General features: G+C 39.6%; 1 protein-coding gene across 2 annotated transcripts in view; it reads left to right on the top strand.

Moving 5' to 3' along the window:
* LOC105666993 (aminopeptidase N-like) overlaps nucleotides 1-10,435 on the top strand; it is a 42,403-nt gene extending 31,968 nt beyond the window's left edge. For both annotated transcript variants that reach the window (XM_048407888.1, XM_048407887.1), the window contains exons 10-12: nucleotides 7,709-8,014; nucleotides 8,114-8,192; nucleotides 9,933-10,435. In XM_048407888.1, the coding sequence (XP_048263845.1) occupies nucleotides 7,709-8,014; nucleotides 8,114-8,192; nucleotides 9,933-10,160 (613 nt within the window). In that variant the 3' untranslated portion in view covers nucleotides 10,161-10,435. The remainder of the gene's footprint in view (nucleotides 1-7,708; nucleotides 8,015-8,113; nucleotides 8,193-9,932) is intronic.
* Nucleotides 10,436-24,103: the final 13,668 nt, after the last annotated feature.

The following is a 24,103-nucleotide window of genomic DNA, read 5'->3' as shown; positions in this document are numbered from 1 at the left end:
TACTCGCGGCGCTATGGCAATGGCCTCGGGTCCGGTAACGAATCGGCGGTCAACGGGATGTCGAACGTGTATACTTCGTGAAAGTCTAAGTTATATTCGGGTTGCCACAGAACAAGCACTACGTACCAGAGAATTACTTGTATCGTCGTTAAAATCGTACGGAAGAGTGTCTCTCCATCACAGTGACGCTGTCGAGGAAAACTATGATGGGTGTGTCTAAGGGCACGAGATCATCGGATTCGTGGGGAGAAGTCTTCATTCGGAAAGTGAGGGAAATTGAAGTTACTGTTAATTGGTCAATTTCCATGTTGGTGGTTGGGGAAGGGTACTAGCCGCCCTTAAGAGAAAGTCGCCATCGGGCCGCGTCGTTCGTGAGAAAAATAGACTTCTCCAATTTTCCCGTAGTTGGAACAAAGGCTGTTTGTCGGTTCGAAGGACTTTCGTTAAATAAATCTTAAGATTTATAGCGGGTCCTCGGGCTAGCCGAACATGTACTGTGGAGATGCATCAACATCTGGTAATCGTCTTACTCGAAGCATAGTCTGCGTGTGGTGAGCCACGGGGCAGAAACCATTGAAACGTTTACCATCGTGCCCTGTCCCAAGTATTTCTTTTAAGGAGAGCTATAGAGTTACTTCATGCCTTGGTTAAACAAAACGTTCATCCCCTTGACCGCGACTACGTTCGGCGACTGGTTGTCGTCTCGAGCCCGAGCTCACTATCATAAATCTCGAATAAGTACAGTCGGATCGAATGACAACGGTTTTCTTAATACGGCTATGGTGGAATCAAAATTACAGTACTAGGTGTCTTCCCAAAGTTCCGAGGGGAAGGCTCCGGTGCTCTTCCATCTCCGACATATAAATATATAATATATGTAGTATCTAAATGGGTCTTAGAGAAAAGGACAAGTAATGATATTTTGATTTTATAAATAATATTCAAAACAACGAAATGATTACAATGCTGTTGTCGCGTAAAATAAAAAAAAAGAAATTAAAAAAAAAGAAACTTTATTTTTTTTGTCTTTTATACACTTAATAATACACTTCTGAGCTCTAAGCGTGACTGTTCAAGACTGAAACTCTTACAATTTGACTTTCGGGGGGATTTCCCTCTTCTTTATCGCCCCTCAATATCCCCACTATCCTGTAGGCGTACGGGACCGTTGCTACGCTTCTAGAGCATTCGATGGAAGGACCGTTGAGATATTGATGACTCATTAGGCACTTCGGCGATATACATTGTCGCTAAAGCCGCCACATCTTTATCTCCATTGTCGGTCCATCGGATTCGAAGTATGCCGATCGTGACACCATCCTGCCTGCGGTGTGTGTGTGTGTCCTGGTCTCTGACGTGATTTACGTTACATACCCCCCTCCTTAGATTGATTTTGGTCCTCCAAAATCTTAGTGTTTCTTCAGGATTGTTTTATGGACGCTAATTGGTTAAAAGTGTGTTTTCTTCTTTGTCTTAATCAACAAAACAAAAACAAAAAAAAAAAGCATAACAGCTACTTATGAAGAAGGTGAAGACCGTCCTGGAAAGTAAGGTTTAATACGATTACCATGTATTTTCCTAATCGAGTCATTCACCATTATTTCGTAATAAGGGGTTTTTACTTTTTCAATGGTGTATGGCCCTAGCCATTCAGTATCTAACTTATGTTCTTTATGATCATTATGAACTAATACTAAATCTCCTTCTCTAAAAATGGATCGATGTTTAATAATTTTTTTTCTTTGATCTCTTTGGTATCTTTGTTTACTCTTCATTAGAGTTTCTCCGGCTGTAAGTAGCTTGGCATCCCATTCTCGTTTCCTGAAGCTAACCTCATCAGCGTATGTTCTTTGGGGATTTTGGGATATGGTAGAGGGGAGATTGGCTTTATGTCCAAATGTTAGTTCGAAAGGGGTATATCCAGTGGCATCATGAACCATAGTGTTATATGCTAGACACACAAAATTTAGGTTTTGATCCCATTCTGTTTCATTGTCGTTTTGTATAGCTTTTAACATGTCGGATATTACAGCATGTGTTCGTTCTAGGCTTCCGTTGGATTGTGGATGGAATGAGGTGGTTTTTATGTGTTTGATTCTAAATGCTTCTTCGCATCGTTGCATTAGCTCACTAATGAAACTTTGTCCTCTGTCAGTTAATATACGTTTAGGCGCGGAGAATATATAAATGTAATGATTCAGTAAAGCATTCCAAATTGACTGGGTCTGTTGTGTTTTTAGGGGCACAAGTATTAAATATTTGGTTAGTTCATCGTTTATACAGAGAATGTATTGGTTTCCTATCTTGGTCTTTTTCAACGGACCTATCACATCCATAGCAATTTTGTCGTTAGGTTCTAACGGGGTGTCGGTTATCTGTGGTTCCTCCTTTCCTCTTATCCGAGTAATCTTTGATGTCTGACATGTCGCGCAAGTTCCTATTCTGCTTTTTATTCTGTCCATTAGGTGTGGGATATTATATTTGTCTCTGATTCTGTCGTACGTCTTTTGTATTCCGGTATGTCCTACCAAGTCATGACTTTCTTTTAGTACTTGTTCTATTTCTTCTTCACTTAAACTCTGTATTGGTTCGTAAGCAAATTCTATGTCGTCGCGTTGGTCATTGAAAAATAGAAGAAATCTTTTTATGCTGCTTTGTTTTGTGCGTTTAAGTTGTTGTCTCCTATTCCTATCTTTCTATTTGTTTTAAGTATGTTTGATATTTTCTGTAACCATACGGTTTCGTCATATGGGCCCAGATATGTTTTTGTTAATTGGAAAAAGTTATTTTTGTTAGATGTTAGTGTCAATAATTTTGGTATTTCTTCTGATTTTTCCCAGTCTCTGAATTGTCTTAATAAAACGTCAGTTTGTGTTATCGCATGTACTCTGGGTAGGGTGTCAGCGGCTACATTTTTCTTTCCCTTTACGTACTCTATATCGTATTCGTATTCCTCTAATCTCAATCTCCATCGAATCAATCGGCTAGAGGGGTCCTTGCAGTTGTGTAGCCATTTAAGGGCTTGGTGGTCTGTTTGAATTTTGAATTTGCGGCCTAATAAATATTGCCTAAATCTTTTAACTGCCCAAACGATGGCTAATAATTCCTTTTCCATCGTGGTATAATTTCGTTCAGGGGGGTTTAATATCCTTGAAATAAAGCAACAAGGGTGTCCGTCTTGTGAAAGGATGGCTCCTAAACCTTCATTACTGGCGTCCGTTGTTAACGTAAATGTTTTCGCAAAGTCGGGATATTTTAGTACTGGCGCTTGGCATAGTCTCTCTTTTAATGTATCGGAGCTAAGTTGTGTTTTGTCAGTCCAGTGCAATTGTATGTCTTTCTTAGTTAGTTCCGTTAACGGTTTGGCAATTTTTTAGATATTCCTAATAAATTTCCTATAGTATCCGGCTAGCCCAAGGAACGATTTTACATCCGTAGGATTTTTGGATAGTTTGAAGTTCTTTACTGCTTCTATCTTTTTAGGGTTAGATTTTACTCCATCTGCTGTCACTACGTGTCCTAAATATTCCAATTCGGGTTTTAAGAATTCACATTTATCCGGTTGTATTTTTAGACCTACTTCCCTGAGTTTTTGGAGTACAATGGCTAAGTTTTTATTATATTCCTCTATCGATTGCCCGAATATAATTGTAGTATCGCGGAAATATTAGGTATACAATTTCTTTGATACTATTTATTTTATTTTAAATTAGTTATACAGATATTAATGAGACAGACAACGATGGTTGTTTAATATGGAACTAATAGTAACGATCTTATTCTAATTTGGCTACTCACGCAACTCCGCAACGCTAACAACTCTACTCTCAACAACGCAACTCGACAACGCTAACTCTAACAACTCTACTCTTCGACTCCTCGATTAATTCTGACCTCTCGACCCACTCTCACTTTTCGATTAACCGCTCCTTGGATTCGAATCATTCCCCTCCATTAGCGCTATTTTTCCGTTTCTCTAATTTCATCCTGTTAACGCTTCGCAAGAACTAGGTGACTTTGGTCACACCGGTTTTTTCTATGTAAACTAATAACCGAAGGACAGGCAACCTTGTTTTGCTTAGTTTCTAACCAGGTTTTTTCCTCACGATACTACATAATGATATCATCGAGATAGACGAAACAATGATTGTTAATTAAGCCTCTTAACGCGGTATCCATCATTCTTTGAAAGGTAGCGGGTGCGTTCTTGAGCCCGAATGGCATTCTGTTATAGTGGAAGTGTCCTTGTGGTGTGTTAAATGCAGTGTATTTGATGGAATCCCGAGGATAAGTCTAAAGCGGAGAAATATTTTGCGTTCCCTAGTTGTGATAGTATATCGTCAATGTCAGGTAATGGATATGCGTCTTGGTCCGTTAATTCGTTTAACTTCCTAAAGTCAATCACTATTCGCCACTTTTGTTTCCCCGACGCGTCGATTTTCTTTGGAACGATCCAGACGGGAGAATTATAGGGAGAGTCGGAGGGTTCTATAATTTCTTTTGTCTAATCTGTCATTTGTTTATTTATTTCGATTTTATGGTGTTCAGGACGGTAAGATTTTACGTTGATGATCTTATCTTCTTTCAACGTAATGGAATGTTTAGCAAGAGATGTACACGGTAATGTTTCGCTGTCTAAATTAAATACATCCATGTAATAGAGAAGAATCTTTTCCATAGGTTCTCTGAGAGGTTTTTCTATGTGCGATAGTCGAATCGAAGATTTGAATTTTTGGATTTGATCTATAGTATTTGTATTTTCGATAATGTTAGAGACTTGAACTGAGGACTTACCACCATTGATAAAGCACACTGGCGTTGATTTCCCTTCGAGGTATACAATTTTTTAAACGGTTTCAAGGGTTGGTTCCTGCTGCAACAGAAGGGTATTGTTATCTAATTTCAGTGTTTCATTGGAGAGTTCGAATCGATATTGATTCAAACCGGGTAAGCCTAATACGCAATCTTCTATAATTGGGAAATCATCATCTATTAAAGAGAAGTCTATCTTTTTGTCGAACAAATACAATTTGATTTTGGAATTAGATTCGTATTCGGAATGTCCCATGGAGAATTTCTTTGTGTCTGGTATTGTTGTCCTTTCTGGGTAGCATCTTTGTTTAAGCAAGTTGATTCCTGCTCCGGAGTCAACGAGAAATCACAATCCTGGTCCTGGTAATTGTAGTCGTATTGTGGGTAATCTTCCTGAGGTAGCATTGTTAATTCTGATTGTTCTTGAATGTGGTTTATTCCTGGAGGGGCTTTTCTTTGAGACGGTATACGAAAATTTTGGCATTGATTGGGAAGGTGTCCCAATTGATCGCATTTGCGACATTTCGTTTGCGTCCTTTCGCTTAATGATATGTTCTCAAACTTCGTAAAATTGTTCATTCTTGGTCGAATGTTTTGTGTGCGTGGAGTTTTATTATTCGTATTACCTGTAATAGCGAGGCGATTGTCTACTGGATGAGACGCCTGGTTACGATAAAATGGTGGGGCGGTTGTTTGTCGTGTCATCTGTCTGCGAGAGCTGTGCTCGCGAAAGTATCTTTCCATATTCATTGCTTTCCTTTCTGCTTCGATGAGGTTTGGGGGAAGATTAGTCATTAGCGCCTGCCCTATTTCTGGACGAAGGCCTCTTACATAGTCGGTCACAGAGTCCATGTATAGTTGCTCGTTCATCACCCGTCGAGTTAGTTCGTCTCTATACTCGTTGGTAATGCTGTGTTGGAGTTTGTTAAAAACGCTTCGAAATCTGATGTTATAGTTTTGCACGCTTTCGGTTAATCCTCGCCTCATTCCTCCTAATTCGTTCTGCTGTTCTCTCATTGATACTTGCGTAGCTACATTACGTCTCAACGCTTCGTACAGAGATTCGAATTCGGTAATACGAATATTGCGGATTGCCATTGCGGCTTTTCCTACAATTTTCTCTATTTTAATCATTTTTAGTAATAGCGTTTGTTCGCTACACATTATTCTTACTTCTTGTATTTCATGAATAAAATCCTCCACACTTATATCATCCTCTCCGTTTAATATCGGAATGCATTTGAATGCACTCTCAGCTTTTAGCTCTGGTTGCGTAAATTGTTCAGGAAAAGTCCTTTCCCAGGATGGTTGAGGTGGTGTTTGATATAATGGGCGAGGTTCTCGAAGGACCGATTGATCTTTAGCGTTTTATAACCTTTAATAACCGTTACTTCGTCTACGGTTATTAGGGAACTGGCCTCTGATACATTTCCCGTTTGTGTTTTTGTTAGAACTTCATCCATACGTAGTGTAAGCATACTCATTTGTTGAGTCAGACTCTCATTCTGCTTCTGCATTGCATCAAACAAAGCCTTAAGTGTTGGGTATATTCCGCTATTAGTTGAAGAGGCGCTAACAGTTTCAGTTTTATTTTCTCGTGGCGTTACCATTATTATACTAATTGTGCTGTTCTTCTCGTTCTGTATTTGGCGAAAGAATCCAGGGCTTGCTCACCTTGATCGTTTACCCCGTAGGGAAGGTTCCGTTGCGGTGTTCCTTTGTCGAAACGTCAAAAGTGTCTGCTCTGTTGCAGTGGTCCACTGATCCTCAATCATCAAGGTTGACCGTAGCCCGAAATACGTAATTTCGTTTTCTTGAAGTTGATGGATCCTGACACGGATCGCCAAAATGTCGCGTAAAATAAAAAAAAGAAATTAAAAAAAAAGAAACTTTATTTTTTTGTCGTTTATACACTTAATAATACACTTCTGAGCTCGAGGAGTGACTGTTCAAGACTGAAACTCTTACAATTTGACTTTCGGGGGATCTGCTTCTTCTTTGTTTATCGACCCTCAATATCCCCACTAGCCTGTAGGCGTACGGGACCGTTGCCACGCTTCTAGAGCATTCGATGGAAGGGCAGTTGGAATATCGATGACTCATTAGGCACTTCGGCGATATACATTGTCGCCAAAGCCGCAACATCTTTATCTCCATTGTCAGTCCATCGAAGTATGCCGACCGTGATACCATCCTGTCCGCGGTGTGTGTGTGTCCTGGTCTCTGACGTGATTTACGTTACACTGTCGTACGTCTTATTCTCATACTCGGCTTTCGATTTCCCGATTCACACTCTCCTGCTTCTACACTCGCTCGTTCTCGCTTCTCAACTCACACTGCACGCCTTTTGCATCCGTTCTCTACGGCTTCTCAGCTAACACTGCCTTTAGCGTCTCTTTGTCTTTTCCCGTCCTAACGAACAGGTGTGCCGAAACACCCGTGGCCAGGGTCACGCAGGCCCTTTCCACGAAACTATCCACTTGAAAGGACCGACGACACATTGATGTACCCGGCGATGCCGCGGCTCTCACGACTTTGTTTACGGTTCGGCCGATATCTTAGGCCTTTTGTCCACGATACTACATATATAATATGTATATAATATAAATTCCTGACTGTATCCGTTTTCTATATCATTTCCCATCACTAGAATATTTCTTATGATTGAGAGAAATAATCGTTAATTAGTATGCGTTATTCCTGTTTTCAATTGCATGCTAAAAGTTTCTTTAAATCACTAGAAACCCATTTTTTCGATTGAAACGAAAGCAAGACGATGAGTCACAAAACATGGTGGATCGAAGCAGAATTAAATGATATTGCCGATATTGAGATAGTCAATATGTATAGTGCAAGATGAATTTTTTTAACAAAAAAGTAATTACTTTATTTACAGATTCGACATTGACTTGAAAGACAATATTCTCTGCGACGGAATAAGATCTGCAAATAAAGAAGCGTGGAACTACACTCTGACCGAATTCCTGAAAACGAAGGACGAAGTCGAAAAAAAGAGTTTATTTTCTCTCTTGGCTTGTTCCCAGTCAGTAGATCTTCTGAAGGAATACTTGCACATGTCCATTCAGGAAAACGCAATTGTGACATTTGATAATGCAGTTCTAGATGTAGTGTCTCAGAACGCAAAGGGTGTCAGCATTGCTCTGGAAGTGCTCACCAGCGAAGTTGAGGAGATAAAAAAATTGTAATTAACAATTGGAATTGTTTTCATCGTCGAGAATCCGATCAAATAATATAGAGGTGTGATTGATTCGGTATAATCTATAGAACTTCTTGATTTCAGGAGCAAAGCCGAAGACATCATCAAATCTAGTGCTGACATAATTGCAAGCGCTATTACAAATAAGGATCAATTTACGCAGGTACGATAACGTTTACTTAAAATATATTAACTTTAAAACTTTACTTTAATTCTTTTTACTTTAATAAAATGCATTGGTTGATATTTATCACAGAGTGAATTTTAACAAAGTCTCTAATGTAATTTTTCTTTTTCCTTATGAAAATATGCTCTTATTGTCGTTCTTCATGCACTCATGCATTTCCTTGGTGTTACGTCGCGTGAAAAAGTCCGCGCGACGTACTTTAATGTCTGACCGTCAAAACTCAAACGTCGTTAGAGAACCCTCAATAAAACTAAGGCCCACCATAAACCGATTCTCATTAGCTTGCAGAAACCTTGAATCCTCCAAGTATTTTCGGTTTATAGCTGGTACTTAAAAAGATCCTTAGGTTTATTGAACGTTCTTAAAAATTACGGAGTAAGCTGGTAGTTATGACGGGAAAACTGTTAATTATATGATAGGGAAAACCAGGCATTTAGAGACTAGAAATGTCTGGGTTTTCCCACGAGTCATGCCGGTAGGATGATTCCATATCCCAACTTCAACCGTTAACGTCTTAGCCAATGGTAACAGGGATCTGTGTCCTCCTGTTCATAACGGAAAGTACGAACAACGAATCAGCTTACATCGTTCAAAACCTCTCTCATCCCGAGACGTCCACCGTAAGTCCCACAGGTAGACACACAAGGAAGTCAGTACGAGTCAGTCTTTCGAGTCAGTACGAGTCAGTCGTTCGATTCAGTACGAGTCAGTAGTTCGAGTCAGTACGAGTCAATTCAAGTCACTCAAGTCACACAGTCGGAGTCAAACAGTCGACATCTCCTCATTCGGTCATTCGGTTGATTCTGTTGATTCGATTCAGTCAAAGTCGGATCTGATCAATCGTCACATCTACCACGACACGAGAGCCTTCCTCTATCAGATTGGCAGTCAGAATCTGAGCAAGATCCAGGCAATCTTCATACTCAGCGACGTTACTATTGTGTGTGATTAAACGAAGTTGTTGGAGAAAAATATAATCATAACACTGCAAATCACGGAGTTATATTAATTCAACCACCCCTATTGTCTTAACAGAAATCAGGGGATCGATCTACTCGCGGCGTCGATCATTATAATCGTAACGGGAATTTACGACTCCCGTTGACGTGCTTCCTCGCGATTGCGTCTCCCCGCGATTGGCCGGTTTTACACTTGGTCTGATTTAACTTATAAATGTTTTCAATGATTTTTATATGACAAGAGTAGAATTGAAAAGGACATCATGGCTAATCAATATATTTGACGTATACTTTGGTTGTTATGTTCTTACAAAGAATCGTTAGTACAATAGCCAACAGTGAAAAGAGATACAGAATGAATCCGAAGAAAACTTATACGAACAAATGTTTAGACGTGCTATTCACAATTGTCGTAGTATTAGAAAGTTTCATAATTATAATGTAAAAGCACATGCAAAAGATATGACGAGTTTATATATCAAAAGATATAAAGGTCCTCAAAATAGGTAATAGATTTATGAAATATTATAAATGATTCTAATCAAGGATATATTCAAAATTATAGTATTCTACATTTTTTATATATTCAATAACTGGTTATTGAGATTAATAATTGCTGATTATATTCCTTCCTTGTGGTTCTCCATTATATAGTAGTAACTTAAACTTCATACTAGTAAATATATCTATCATCATTTTGAGTAAGTTTCTCCAGTTATTAATAATTAATAGTATGCAATAATTTTTTTCTTGACAGTTATTTATGTTTTTGGCGAAGGAGAGATTTGAACCACATATTGTTCAGACGACCTTATTGAAGGCAATCGGAAATTTGGCATGGCTTAACGTCCATCAAGAAACCATTGAGAACTGGTTGTACACTCACAGGGACTATTTCAACTCCTCCAGTTCGCTGACGTTTGAAACGCTTCTCATTGTATTCTCAATATTTATTTTAGATTCTACTAAAAACCTATTCAATTGAACTGTAGTTAGAATGTATTTAATTGGTTCACCGAGCAACCGAGGCGCATAAAAATACAACCAAGTATTAGAACAAATCGAGAATGATCATATGTATAGAATGCATTAACACGATCATGGAATCAATGATTCGATAGAGAGGTATAATATACAATCCGTGAAGATTTGGAATATTTTTATAATTTAATGTGTAATAATGATTGTAGGGAATGATGTTTGGTCCAAATATATTTTTATACTATGTTAAAAAATGTATAATAAAGAGTGAAATCATAATGTCGTTCTGGATTTACTTATTTAATTCGTACAATTTAATCTATTTACAATAATATTAACAAAGAAAAAGAGTATCATTATAACATGAAAAATAAATAGTAATTTTAATCGCATGAAGCTGTTTAGAAATATGATACATATTAATTAAGATGCATAATTTATATAGTAAATGTTTCATGCATTGGTGCAATCATGTGTGTATATAGGTATTATGTCGTTTACTTGAAACACCAGTTAGTGTTTAATAACTTAATATTTTATAATATTACAAATAATATTGTAACTGTATAGATATAGATATATGATAAAGAGACTTAGAAATAAATAAAATATTGAGTGACTATTATAACTTTATATTTTCACTCGAAATAAGACAATATACATGTATAATTTTAACCTTCTGACTTCATCAGCCTTGTTAACCCTAACTGGTTCCAACTTTTTAACTCTTCAACTTGTCCGTGTACTACGTCTTTTCCCGTGATTCCCGAGATATCTCGCAACAATGGTTATGGTATAATTGCTAATGTAACGATCTCTTATACAGAGTGGATCGGAAATCATAAAAATAACCGGGCACGGGATGGATCTGTATGAAAAAGTAAGTTAAACATATAGAATACAAATTTTTCATATGACGCTTCCAGAGACAATTGAGTTTGAAAATTTGTCAAGAATACTTCAACTGAACTAATTAATACGAGATTATCATACATGTAAAAATCAGTTTAAAATATTAAAGAATATTTTTCCGCTTAAAATCTCATTTTCAAGAAAATAAACTTTGAATTTGTTTAATTGCGCACTGATCTGACACACACGCATGACATATTTTCAAATTTATCTTTCTTGAAGAAACAAAGCATCAAATGAGAAAATTTTATTCTACATTTTTTACTTATTTTCACATGCAGTTTAAACTCCTATCGACTATTTATTCTTCTTTAATTCGGGAATTATTCCAAATTTAGATATACTTGTCAAATTTTCAAACTCGATTTTCTTAAAAACGGAGCCTCGGATGAAAAAGCGTTATGCCGAAATTTTTTCTTAGTTTTTTACGTAGAATCACCCCTTGCCCCGTTGTGCTACGATTTCCGCCCTAACCTGTATGATAATAATTACAGCAAGATATTTAAATGAGAATAACTTAACTTAGAAATAAATTAAAAAAAGAGAATTATAAAAACGAGAATAAAAAATTTGATATTTTTTAATAATTTATAATTATAATTTGCGGGAGAAATGGATAAAGCGAAGGGTGAAAGTGATACTTACCTTTGACGGGTAATCCCTTAGTATATACATCTTTTTCGTTCTGCAAGTGAAATTGATTAAATTTGTTATAATTAAGAAATACCTATAACAAAAGATATGTGTATAATGTATCTTTAATAGAATATGGGAATTGTAGGACTCTTCGTCGAACCCTCGGACAGATAAAACGTGTTTACAAACAAGTGTCAGAAAGTAATAACGGAAGTACAAGCAAAGGTGTTTAAACTCCCAATAACTAATCTTATTAGAGCAACAGCTTTTTAATTTCATCGTTAACTTAAAAAGAATAAAAAGGAGAACTGCAACTGTCTCTGATTACGGAGACATTTGCAGATATGTTTTTAAAAATATAGCATCGGCGACATGGACCAAATTCCATCCTACTACATCTTATGAGAAAATGGTGCAGCAAGTCCAACATCCTACAGAAGAAATTGAAAGACTTTCTAGTGCAACAATATACAGTGGCCATAAATAATATAGTCTACTCACTCGAGCTATTGGGATGAATTTGACCTGATTTAACGGAACTTTCTTGGGTAAATCGCTGTCAAATATTCTAGAAAATAAATATTTCGTGTTGCGCCGCCTGAAAAGTGCATGCTAAATTCGTGGAAATTCAGTATATCAGTAATTATCACTTTTTTGGTACATTTTTTAAAATAGCTGCTCTAGAAACGCACTTTTGTACGTAAGTTTCATATATTTTTTGTTCATAGTGACTATAATTTTAAAACAAGGTCAGATAGAGCCATGCTCATATGAACCTTTTTCATTATGCCTTTTCTTCACTCCTGAAGTCGGTCTCATATATTATGATACATTCCCTATAGATATAATAGAATATATGTATTCACACAATGTAAGAATACGATAGAGCATAAAGTAAATTAGAGCCATTTTGCGTAAAATAGTAATAAATCATCTAGTTTATATTCATGAAGTTAATACTATTATAGATAGAAGTAAATCACGAAAAGTGAACTAATTCTTCTTGTCTTCAGAAGAGAAAGACAATGAAAAATCTAAGGCACTATTTCTACACTTGCGTTCCTTTATCCTTCGTAGACTAAATTTTGTAAAATAGAAGATAACATATCTGCTAAATTATTAATTTTCCGACATAGATAAATTGATAACTTTTCATAGGTAATGTCAAGACGGAACGATTAATGTATTAAAAAATAATTTCATTCAAAACAATAAAGGTGTCCTTCATATGTCCTCTATGTTTCTACCCATAATAGCTAATTTAGCTTTTTTTTGAAACATTTTTCAGTCTCATGAATAATCTCAGAGATATTTATACGTATCGATTTAAATGAAATAATAGAAGTCTTAGAAATTAGTAAAGTTATACTTAAGTCGTAAGTTACTGAAAAGTGGAAAAGATTTCAGTGGATATTTGGATTGTTCTGCGCGACATATACAAAGGAGAAATTATTTTTGATAATCTTATCTGGAAAATTGACAGGCAGTATTAACTAGATAAGGTAATCCTGTTAAGTAAATAATACTTTCATTACCGGTACAATATGCCGTCTTACATCTGGATTAACCAGATTATAAATATCCATTGTTTCTTTTCAGTTAAAAACCCCAGCCTAGAATCAGGCGGTATTCTGTTGGAGAAGCCCCGTAATTGATTTTCTCAAGAGAGAGCTCCAGCCCCAATCCTCTGATGGAAGCCACGCATGCCACTTCTGGGTAGCACGTCAGTGCCGAGTCCGGAGGCATCAGTGTCTGTAGCACCCCGTCATACGCGAGGTCCCAGAGAAGTGGGCCTAATACAGACGCCTGCGGGACCTTGCTAACCACTTCTCCGCCCCGGTTAGTGTAGATATTACTCCTGTCCCGGAGATATATCCGAACTACGCCCTGGAAGTAGAGAGGCACCCGGTGGAACTCCAGGGCCCCCTCTATCTTCCCTCAGGGCAAACATGACAGGCCTTAAACATTGTTTAGATTCTGGACACTCGAAATATGGTTATTTTGGCCTTCGCATCGGTAATCCAACACAAGTGTCACAATTTATTTTAAATGCGTAGTTAATATAAATTTCATTAACATATCAATGACATTTTCCTGATTAAAATGATACCAAACACAAATTTTTATGAAATTTTATAGTAAATTTTATATAAAAGTATATATATCAATACTATTTCCAATAGTAAATTTTTAAATATGATTTCGAAGAGTCACATTATACAATTTTATAAAAGTATTATATTTGATGTCATTTTAATTCAAAAAATCTCACCAATGCATACTGTGTTGGTCAGTGGACAAAAATGAAAAATTCTGAGTGTCAAATCTCGAAATTTTGCTGTCATGAAGTATTAGGAACAAACTATTATTTGTTATATTACTCATAATTTTTCTGAACCTACCTATTTGTAGGTAGAATTGATACATGGGGAGCACGAGGCGGGTGCGGGCTCTCATGGCGTAGGACCACGCCCTGGGAAACCCTCATGAATCTGATGTTCTCCTATAGCCGGGCGGTGGCGGATCAGCGCCTTGGGCACCCGCTAATGGCCGATTCGGTGAGGAGAACTTCGGAGAAGTTGGTGGGCCTGTACCTGCCAAGACCACTCACCTCACTTTCTTGTGAGGTTCCCCGTCACCCTGCTCCGGCCTTGACCGGAGTAGGGTGCGAAAGAGTAAGTGGCACCAGGACGGGGACTCTAGATGACGACTTCGGCGTTATGGAAGGGGAAAAAAATATGAATATGAATAACAGGACAAAATAAAAAATCTTTTACGGTGGAGGGGATGAATACCCCAGTACCGGCGCAGCCGCGGTTTGTAAAGCGGGCAGCGCTGCGTCGTCATCGAGCAACTGTGGCCGTCCGGGGGTGGGCCGCCAGACCCCCGGTCGCGTTCTTGCGTCTGGCGAGGAAGACAAGGGAGCCTTACGGGCTTGGGTCGCGGCTGCGGCGCGGCGGCGGCGGGGGGTTGGATCCGCAGACGACGAAACTCCGTTGTGTTCTCCCTCTCCGGTCGTTGCGGGGGCGCTCGGCATGCGGCCTTACCGGAGGACCACAGAGACCGCAGAGGGTCCCGCCTTTACCGCCTTCGCCGCCAACGGTCGCAACGGTGATACGGGACGCCGTACGCGGCGGGGGGACACATCCGCAGGGGATTCGGAATCCGCATGGCTGCCGGTCCCCGGAAAAAGTGTAGATGCGACGATGAACGCCTTAGTACGTTTGCTGCCTCGGCTGGGTAGGCCCGGCATCGGAGTGCGCCGGCTGTACGCCGGCGTGGTGCGATCGAGGCTCCTCTATGGCACTCCGATCTGGGCAGAGGACTTGATGGCCAGCCGCCGCAATCTCCTAAAGGTCAGGAGGTTGCACAGGACGGTGGCCGTCAGGGTAGTGAGGGGCTTCCACACCATTTCGGCTGCAGCAGCGGCGGTGCTCGCAGGGTTCCCCCCGCTCGAACTGGGCACTGAGGTGTCTCGAAATTTACCTCCACACGCGGGGTCTGTCGGACGGGGACGGGACTGTGGGCGACGACGTTGAGGGTCGGACTCGACGGGCCCTGCTCGACAGATGGCGTGTCAACCTCGACACATGGGCGGGCGCGCCACGGCTAAGGGTTCTCACGGCCGTCCTTCCAAACTGGGATGTTTGGTTGGATGGGCCCGGGCCCCTCTGACTTACAGGGTGACGCAGGTGCTCACCGGGCACAGATGCTTTGGCAAATACTTGCACCGAATCAGGAAGGAAGCGACCGCCCGTTGCCACCACTGCGATGCGAGCGTGGATTCGGCGCAGCACACGTTAGAGTTCTGTCCGGCGTGGGCGCGGCTGCGCCGCGATCTCGTCGTGGAAATCGGGTGGGATCTCTCGCCACAGGCGATTCTCGCGGCACTGTTGGGGAGCGAGAGAGGGAGGAGGGCCGTGACCTCCTTCTGTGAGCAGGTTATGCTTCGGAAGGAGGCAGCGGAAAGAGTGCGGAGCTCCCACCCCGAGAGGATCGACCGGTGGGGGCGCGTCAAACGCCGCGGGCACGCTTGGACAAGGCGCTTCAGGGCCGCCGCTCCCCCCGGTGGGGGTCAAAGTTATGTGCTGATAAATCATCGCCTTAGAATCGCCAGGCAGTTCGGTAGGGGAACCAGACTGCTTTGTACGGCGGCTCCAGAGATGATGCATTTTTATGCGCGGGAGGGGCCCGGTGTGTCGTTTGCACCGGTTCCCGGGCCTCTTTCGATCGCAGCCGTGTCAGTCATCGTGGAGATTTTAGTCGGTTGGAGTCCGGCACTACCACACCACTAACCCCCCCCCCCCTCCCAGAAGTGGCCTGGTGACCGTGCGGATTTCCTCCACGTAAAAAAAAGTTAGAATTTTCAATTTGATTTTCATAAATTGTCTTTAATATTGTAGTACCTTGCATGCAATAATAACAAGTCGTCCTAATTGTTTATATAAAATAATACCTCATAGTACCTTAATGGTACTTTGTAAAAGTACCAAAAAAGTACTTTTCTTTTCGTTGAGGAAACCTTCATACTCGTCCCGTGCCCTCCGGCGAGAGGGCGCTGGTTAATGCCGGATTCGTAGCGCCGTACTGTGTTCATGGCGGAAGGGGCCCTGAAACCGATCATAAGCACGACATCACGAGCCCCCTTCGCGCCGAGTTCACTTCGAGTTATGCAGAAAAGTACCTCGCGAACCTTTAATATTTACCAAACGTCTCGACTCTCAGTCCTTTCTTCTCTTTCACTCGTGTTGTCCTTTTCTACTTTTGCCATGTCTAAGATCTCACTTTCGAAGAATAAAATCGCTTCTACCTCTCCATAATTGCAAAACTTGGGTCCCAAATTCCTGCCAATTATCGGTATCGTTTTTTTAATTCCTAGTACACTTGGTCGTGAAATATATTCCAAGATATCAAATGACAGAAGGATTACAGTTAATCAATATAGTTTCGAAGGAAATTTTTATTTATGTTATAAAAGTATTAATGTATCTCAATAAATGGTAAAGGACATTGTGTTATTTTATATGGTGACCCAATTTATGTATTACATTTGTTAAATGCTTTTGCGCTAATCTTCTTTCGTTACTCCAAATTGAAAATTAGAGTTAATTCTAGATTTTGCATAGGTGTAATTTATTCTGTTGTACATTTTTTTTTCGCCTCTCCATTTTTAGTTCTTTGAACCTTTTTGTTTCCTTTATTTTTGTATTCTTTATTATCTTTTTAATCTTTTTTATTTGGTTTCAACGCTAGTGATTTAGATGTGTACTGTGTGCAGTATGTCCAATGCATATTATATGTATCGTACTTATTATCTACTCTATTTGCAAAAAACAGTATTGAGCATTTATTATAATATAAAACGATTGCTATTTTTGTTATAATTTTTCTATGATAGATCGCGATGCGTGAATTTTGTATAAAGATTGTTAATAGGTGCCTTTATTTATTAATTATTTATGTAGGAAAGGATTAGAGAAAACATTAATCCTCCCTACTCGAAAATTCGTTGAGACGATTTTCGATCTACTGTTATGAATTTTAATAAGTAGGCTGGTATAATGCTTAATGTTCGATTTTTCTTACAAAACACAGGAAGGTTTTCGTCTTCAAATGTCATAATCTTCTTCTTTACGACTTGTGCAAGGTAAATTGCTGCCCATGGGTCGTTCGATTTGAGCATTCGTGTCCACTCCGATGCTTAAGCTTTTTTTTTTATTTATTTATTTATTTATTTATTAAAATTCAAAATTTGTCCAATTTGGACATTTGGTGGAATTTTTTAACGGTTAAATTAGCATGTTGGTGGCTACCCCCAGCGGGGTACCATCCTCGTGTTTCTTAGGTTATGTCCTTTATAAGGTCTGCTGGGTGCTTCCTTTTTAGTCTTCTGTCCATATTTGTGATTTTGTATGTTTCCGCAGCTAGTCGGTTTATGTGTGTTGCTATTCTTAATTTGTATTTCTCGGAGTATCTGTTGATTTCTTCCTTGACCGTTGGCATTCCCAGGTCCCTTCGTATATCTTCGTTTCTGACGTACCAAGGTCCGTTTACTATTGTCCTGAGGATTTTAGCCTGTATTACCTCTATTTTGTTTATATGGCTCATTGCTGCCGTCCCCCATAGTGGTATTCCATACGTTCAGATTGGTTTTATGATCGTTTTATATATTTTTAACTTGTTTTCTGTGCTTAGTTTGGATTTTCGGCTTGTTAGCCAATGCATTTGTCTTCTTGTTTTCTGTATTTTTTCTACTATTGATTTGATGTGTAGTTTCCAGGTGAGTTTTTGATCTAAGTGGAGTCCTAGGTATTTGACATGCTTTGTTTGCGTTATATGCGTGCCGTTCAATAGGATGTTTGGTGGTATCTTTTTCCGTAGCGTGAATGTAATATGGTTGCATTTATTGGGGTTTGCTTTTATTTGTTTTTCTTGTAGCCAATTTTCTATTTTTACGATATGTTCTTGTAGTATTTTGACTGCCGTTTCTGGGTTAGTATGCCTGACTAGTATAGCTGTGTCGTCCGCGAATGTCAATACTGTGCTGTTGGTAGTTGTTGGAATGTTCGCCGTGTATAATGTGTATAGTATTGGGCCTAGGACGCTTCCTTGTGGTACCCCGGCCTTGATGTCTTTAACTTGAGAATGTGTGTCCTTGATTATTATTACGAAGGTTCTGCAGCTTAGGTAGGATTTTATTAAGTGGTGTATTTGCTCCGGGAATTGTTTCCTAATTATTTGTAGTAGACTTTCATGGTTAATTTTATCGAATGCTTTCTCTATGTCTATAAAGAGGGCTGTGCAGTATTCCTTGTTTTCTAGTGCTACTATTATTTCGTTTATAAGCCTGTGCATTTGCTCTATCGTGGAGTGTTTGTTTCTGAAACCAAATTGGTGATCCGGTATTAGTTTTTTTGTCTCTATTATTGGTTTTATGCGGTCGTATATTATCTTTTCCAGTATTTTGGAAAATACTGGAAGCAGTGATATTGGTCTGTAAGATGCAGTTTGGTGCGGGTCTTTGCCTGGTTTATGTAACATTTTGATCTGTGCTAATTTCCATGGTTTGGGGAAGTATTGAATTCTTAGAATTGCGTTGAATATTACTGTTATCAGTCTTATTGCTTTTGGCGGAAGGTTTTTTAAGATTTTACCATTAATTAGGTCGATTCCTGGCGCTTTGTTGTTTATTGTTTTATCAATTATGTTTCTAATTTCTTGTGCCGATGTTTTAGGTATGGTGTATTCCTTGTCGGCTGTGGTAGCAGTGGTTTGTGGATCCTCCTCCGTATGACTTTTGAGGTTGCTGTTGTTGATGATGTGTGGTGTGAATGTGTTGCAGAGGTGGTTGGAGAATTCTTCAGCTTGTTCTTCGTTGCTTCTTGCCCATGTGTTATCTGCTTTTCTGATTGCCGGGACGGGTATTATTGGCTTCCTTATTTTTTTCGTGGCTTTCCATAGTGAATAGTTGGTGTTCTCGTGTGTGGAGAGTGTCCCTATGAACTTTGAGAATTCGTTATCGTTGTGCTCCTTTATTTTGTTTTTTATTTCCTTTGCAAGTTTGTTTAAGTGTTTTTTGTTTTCTCGGGTTCTGTATTTTTGCCATTTTGCTTTTGCTTTTCTTTTTTCTTTGATTTTGTCAAGTATTTCTTGCGGTATTGTTATTGTTTGTCTGCTGGTTGGTTCGGGAGTAGTGGTTGTCCTTGCTGCTTCCTGAATAGTTGCTGTCAATGTTGCTACTGCCTGTTCTATGTGTTCAGGAGTTTTTAACGGGATGTTGCAGTTTATTTTGCTTTCTATTATTTCTTTGAAAGTTTGCCAATTGGTGGTTTTATTGCATAGTGTTTCTGGTTTGCTATAGTGAATTGGTTTGTTTCTGTATTCAATTATTATGGGTGTATGATCGGAGCTGAGCTCGAGGTTGGGTGTTATTTTTAGTTTATTTGTGTTTAGTCCCCTTGTAACTGCAAAGTCCAGAAGATCTGGCTTTTGTTCAGGTCAGTCGGCCAATGTGTCGGTGTTCCTGTGGATAATATATTGAGGTTATTATTTCTAATGTATTTTTCCAGTGTTCTACCTCGAGGTGTAATGTTTCTTGACCCCCAAAGCGTGTGCTTTGGGTTGTAGTCTCCCGCTGCGATGTACTTGTCCCCTAGGTCCTGGAAGTATTCTTCCCACATTTGTGTTGTTATTTTGTGTCGCGGAGGCACGTATACTGCTGACAACTGGAAGTAGTTGCTGCTAGTTTGAACTGTAACAGTGGTTGCTTGTAAATATTCTTTGTTAACTTGGCTGTGTAGATAATGTTTGATATCGTTTCTGACTATCACTGCTGTCTCTCCGTGAGCTTTTCCTGAGGGGTGTTTGGTATCATATATGGTGTAGTATGGTATTTTCAAATAGCTTTTTGTAGTGAAGTGTGTTTCTGAGACAAGTAGTATGTCTATATTATTATTGTATATGAATGTTTTAGTTTCGAGGGCCCGTTGTTGTAGGCCGTTTGAGTTCCAGGCTGCTATTTTTAGAGTGTCCGTTTTTATTTTTTGCTTAGCACGTTTGTAATTAGTTGTAGCATGACTGTGATTTGTTGGGTTTGCTGTTTGAGTACTGCGTTTTGTTCGCTTATCATTCTGGTTAGCATTTCGGTGTTCTTTATGGATTGTTTGAGCAGTTCTTTGATTTCTGCAGTGTCGTTGTTACTATTGCTGTGGTATTGATTATGTGTGTGTGTTGGTTGGCTGGTTACTTGAGCATAGCTTAGACCACCAATGGTGTTGGTGCTGATAGGTTTGGTGTTTATTGCTTGCTCTGTATTTGGTAATATTTCAGGTTTTGTGCTGTCATGATGGGCTTGTGTGTTAGTGCTTGTCCTGCTTCGTAGGGGCGGGAACAGTTTTCGTTGTAGTTGTTTTCTTACTTCACAGCCTTTATAGCTGGCTGGGTGGTTTCCGTTACAGTTGAAGCATTTAACTTTTTCTATTTTTCCTGAATATGGACAGTGTGCAGTTAAGTGATTTTTTGCGCACTTGACGCAGGCTGGGCTTCTGTTGCAGTAGTTTTTAGTGTGTCCGTATTGTTGACACCGCATGCATTGAGGTATATCTTTTTTGTGTCGTGGTGGTTCGACTGTTACTATTGTGTTTAGTATTTGTTTGATATCATATATTTCCTTGTTATTGATTCTGGGTTCAAGTTCTATTAAGAATAGTGGTAGTGGTTGCTTAGTGTCGAATCTTGTTATATTGTTTATTGTTCTAGTTTGATGTCCAATTTTAGCTAACTCATCGCTTAGTTTATGTACGTTGGTTTTAGGATGCAATCCTCTTATGACAATTTTATAGCTCCTTTCAGTTTTAAGCTGATAAGTGTGGTAGATGGCATTTTTTTCTTTTAATGCTTTTATAACTTTCCTAAATGATTCTGGTGTGTTTGTTTGAATTTTTACTTGATCCAATTTTGTTTGCTTTATTGTGTAATTGTTTGTCTCTTCTAGATTATTTAGTAGATCAATGAGCGGGTCTATTATTTGGGCCTCGACAAAGATTGGTGGTGGTTTTGTAATATGGTTTGTTTGCGTAATGGTTTTACTTACGGGGTCAGAGTCTATTTCTTCAGTTAGTGAGTTGAAGGAGTTACTTAGTGGTAATTCTTGCAGCCATCGCTGCTTTTCTGTGACTGGGTTTCCTATGGCACTTGTGTCTGTGGTTGTTTTACGTTTTTTGCTAGCCTTCACTGGCTTCCAGCTTTCATCCTGGTAGTATCCTTCATGTTCTGAATTGCTATCTTCCTGTCCCCGATGCTCTTTTGTTTCTTCTGTCTCCATGTTGGTTTGTTTGGTTTTTATATAATATGTTTCTCCTTTTGTTGCTATGTTTATAGTTGGTATCTGCATTGTTATTTTATTTCCTCCTCACTATCACTTTGCAGCACTATTACTTTGGAGCACTTTTTCACTATTCACTTATACCTGGAGAGGACGACCGTCTAGACACGTCCGTCCTCCTCGGCTGTCCGAGCAGGAGTGAACTCTCCAAGGTGATTGCAAAATAAAAGAGAGATGCGGTCACATTTGTCAATTACATATTGATCGGGAATATCAACAAAATTATTGTTATACAATATAAAAGATATTTAGTGGTACAAATACGATTATTACAGAGTTTGACAAGTAACCGTGGCGATTAGATACTCGAGATGCTAATGGCAATGATCTTTAGGTTCAATAACGAATCCACGGTGGATGGGGTAGCAAATGCGCTTTCTTCCAAAGTCTAAGTCGAACTGAATTTACATGTCCGCAATTCAAGTGTAACTAAACTTACTTGTCCACAGTGCAAGTAGAACTTAACTTACTGCCCTCAGCCCAAATGGAACTACACATATATACTCTTCTCTGTGCCTCTCTGTACCCCTCACGACAATTATATCTTTCAGGAGAGCTATACAACTATGCCATACCACTGTTCCATACCTCTGTCATTCCGTACATTTAGCGACTAGTTGTGTCACCTCGAGCCCAAACCCACCGTCACAAATCTCGGGCAAATATAATCGGATTGAATCATAAAAAACTACTTCTAAGTTTTATTATTAAGTACACCTAAGTACAGCTATAATAAATAGTCTAGACTAAAGTATTGGGGATCTTCAAAAAAATTCCAGAAAGGCCCCGATGTCTTTTGATTTCTGATATATATATATATATATATATGTCGGGTTGGCGTTAAGATTCGAGTTAGGGTTGAGGGCGTGAAACGAATCCCTATTGGCGCTAGACGTGATCATTATGCAATAGAGGAGATATTTACTAGTGCAAATATGACTATGATGGAATTGGACAAGTAATCGCGATAATTAGATACTCGAGAAGCTAATGACAATGATTCTAGGCTCACTAACGAATCCGCGGTCAAGGGGATGACGAACTCTACTTTTCTTCAGCGTCTAAGTTGTACTCAATGTTAATGCACGAGGCAATCACTACGTATCTGAGAGTTACTTGAATCGTCTTTGAGATCGTACCGGAGAGTGGTTCTCCATCACGGTAACGCTGTCGAGGAAAACTATGACGGGTGTGCCCAAGGGCACGAAATCATCGGATTCGTGGAGAAAAGCCTTCATTCGGAAAGTGAGGGAAATTGGCGTTACTGTTAATTGGTCAATTTCCATGTTGGTGGTTAGGGAGGGGTGCTAGCCGCCCTTAAGAGAAAGTTCGAGAAGAGGAAGCGTCGTTGGTGAGAAAAATAGATTTCTCCTATTTTCTCGTAGTTGGGACGAGGACTGTTTGTCGGTTTGAAGGACTTTAGTTAAACAGATCTTAAGATTTATAGCAGGTCCTCGGGCTAGCTGAACATGTACTGTGGAGGCGCGTCGACATCTGGTAATCATCTTACTCAAAGAATAGAGTCTGCGTGTGGCGAGCCACGGGACAGAAATCGTTGAAATGCTTACCGTCGTGCCCCGTCCTAAGTATTTCTTTTAAGGAGAGCTATAGAGTTACTTCATGCCTTTGTTAGACAAAACGTTCATCCCTTGACCGCGACTACGTTCGGCGACTGGTTGTCGCCTCGAGCCCGAGCTCACTATCATAAATCTCAAATAAGTACAGTCGAATCGAATGACAACAGTTTCTTAATTCGGCTATGGTGAAATCTAAATTACAACACTAGGGGTCTTCCCAAAGTTCCGAAGGGAAGGTTCCAGTATTCTTTCATCTCCGACATATACATATATATGTCGAATTGAAGTCAGGATTATGGTAAGGGGCGTTTAATGAATTCTCATTAGAAATAGCCATTGCCGTGATACAATGAAGAGTTTATTAACACAGGCTTATTAACAAGATTAGGCACTCGTAGCACTACTGATAATGACCTTAGGTTCGAAACGAATTCCCGGTCACGTGATGATGAACGTATGTTCTCGCACAGTTCAAGTCTAACTCTTTGTTAACTAGACGTGAGATATTCACTGGTTGTAAAGATAGTACTGTCACTCGCCAGTGAGATCGCACGAAAGAATGACTCTCCGTCTCGACGATGCCGTCGAGGAAAACTATAATGGGTGTGTCTAAGGACATGAGATCCTCGGATTCGTCAAAGAAAGCTTTCGTCCCAAAGGTGAGGGAAATTAGCGCTGTTGCTAATTGGTCGATCTCCATATCGGCGTTTTGAAAGAGATGCTGGCCGCCCTTGAGGGGAGGTTGTTGACGGTGGCATCGTTCGTGGAAGATAGGTTTCTCCTATTTCCCGTAGTTGCAACAAGGTCTATTTGAAGAACTCCGACTAAATCTTAAGATTTATAGCCGGTCCTCACGTTAGCTAAGCATACACTGCAAAGACATGCCGATATCCGGCGATCATCTTACCCGGAGGACAAAATCTGCGTGTGGCGAGCCGC

The sequence above is a fragment of the Bombus terrestris genome, chromosome 7, assembly GCF_910591885.1.
Source record: "Bombus terrestris chromosome 7, iyBomTerr1.2, whole genome shotgun sequence".
Taxonomy (NCBI): Eukaryota; Metazoa; Arthropoda; class Insecta; order Hymenoptera; family Apidae; genus Bombus; species Bombus terrestris.
The sequence above is the reverse complement of the archived record's forward strand: the minus strand, read 5'-3'. Positions and strand labels throughout refer to the sequence as shown.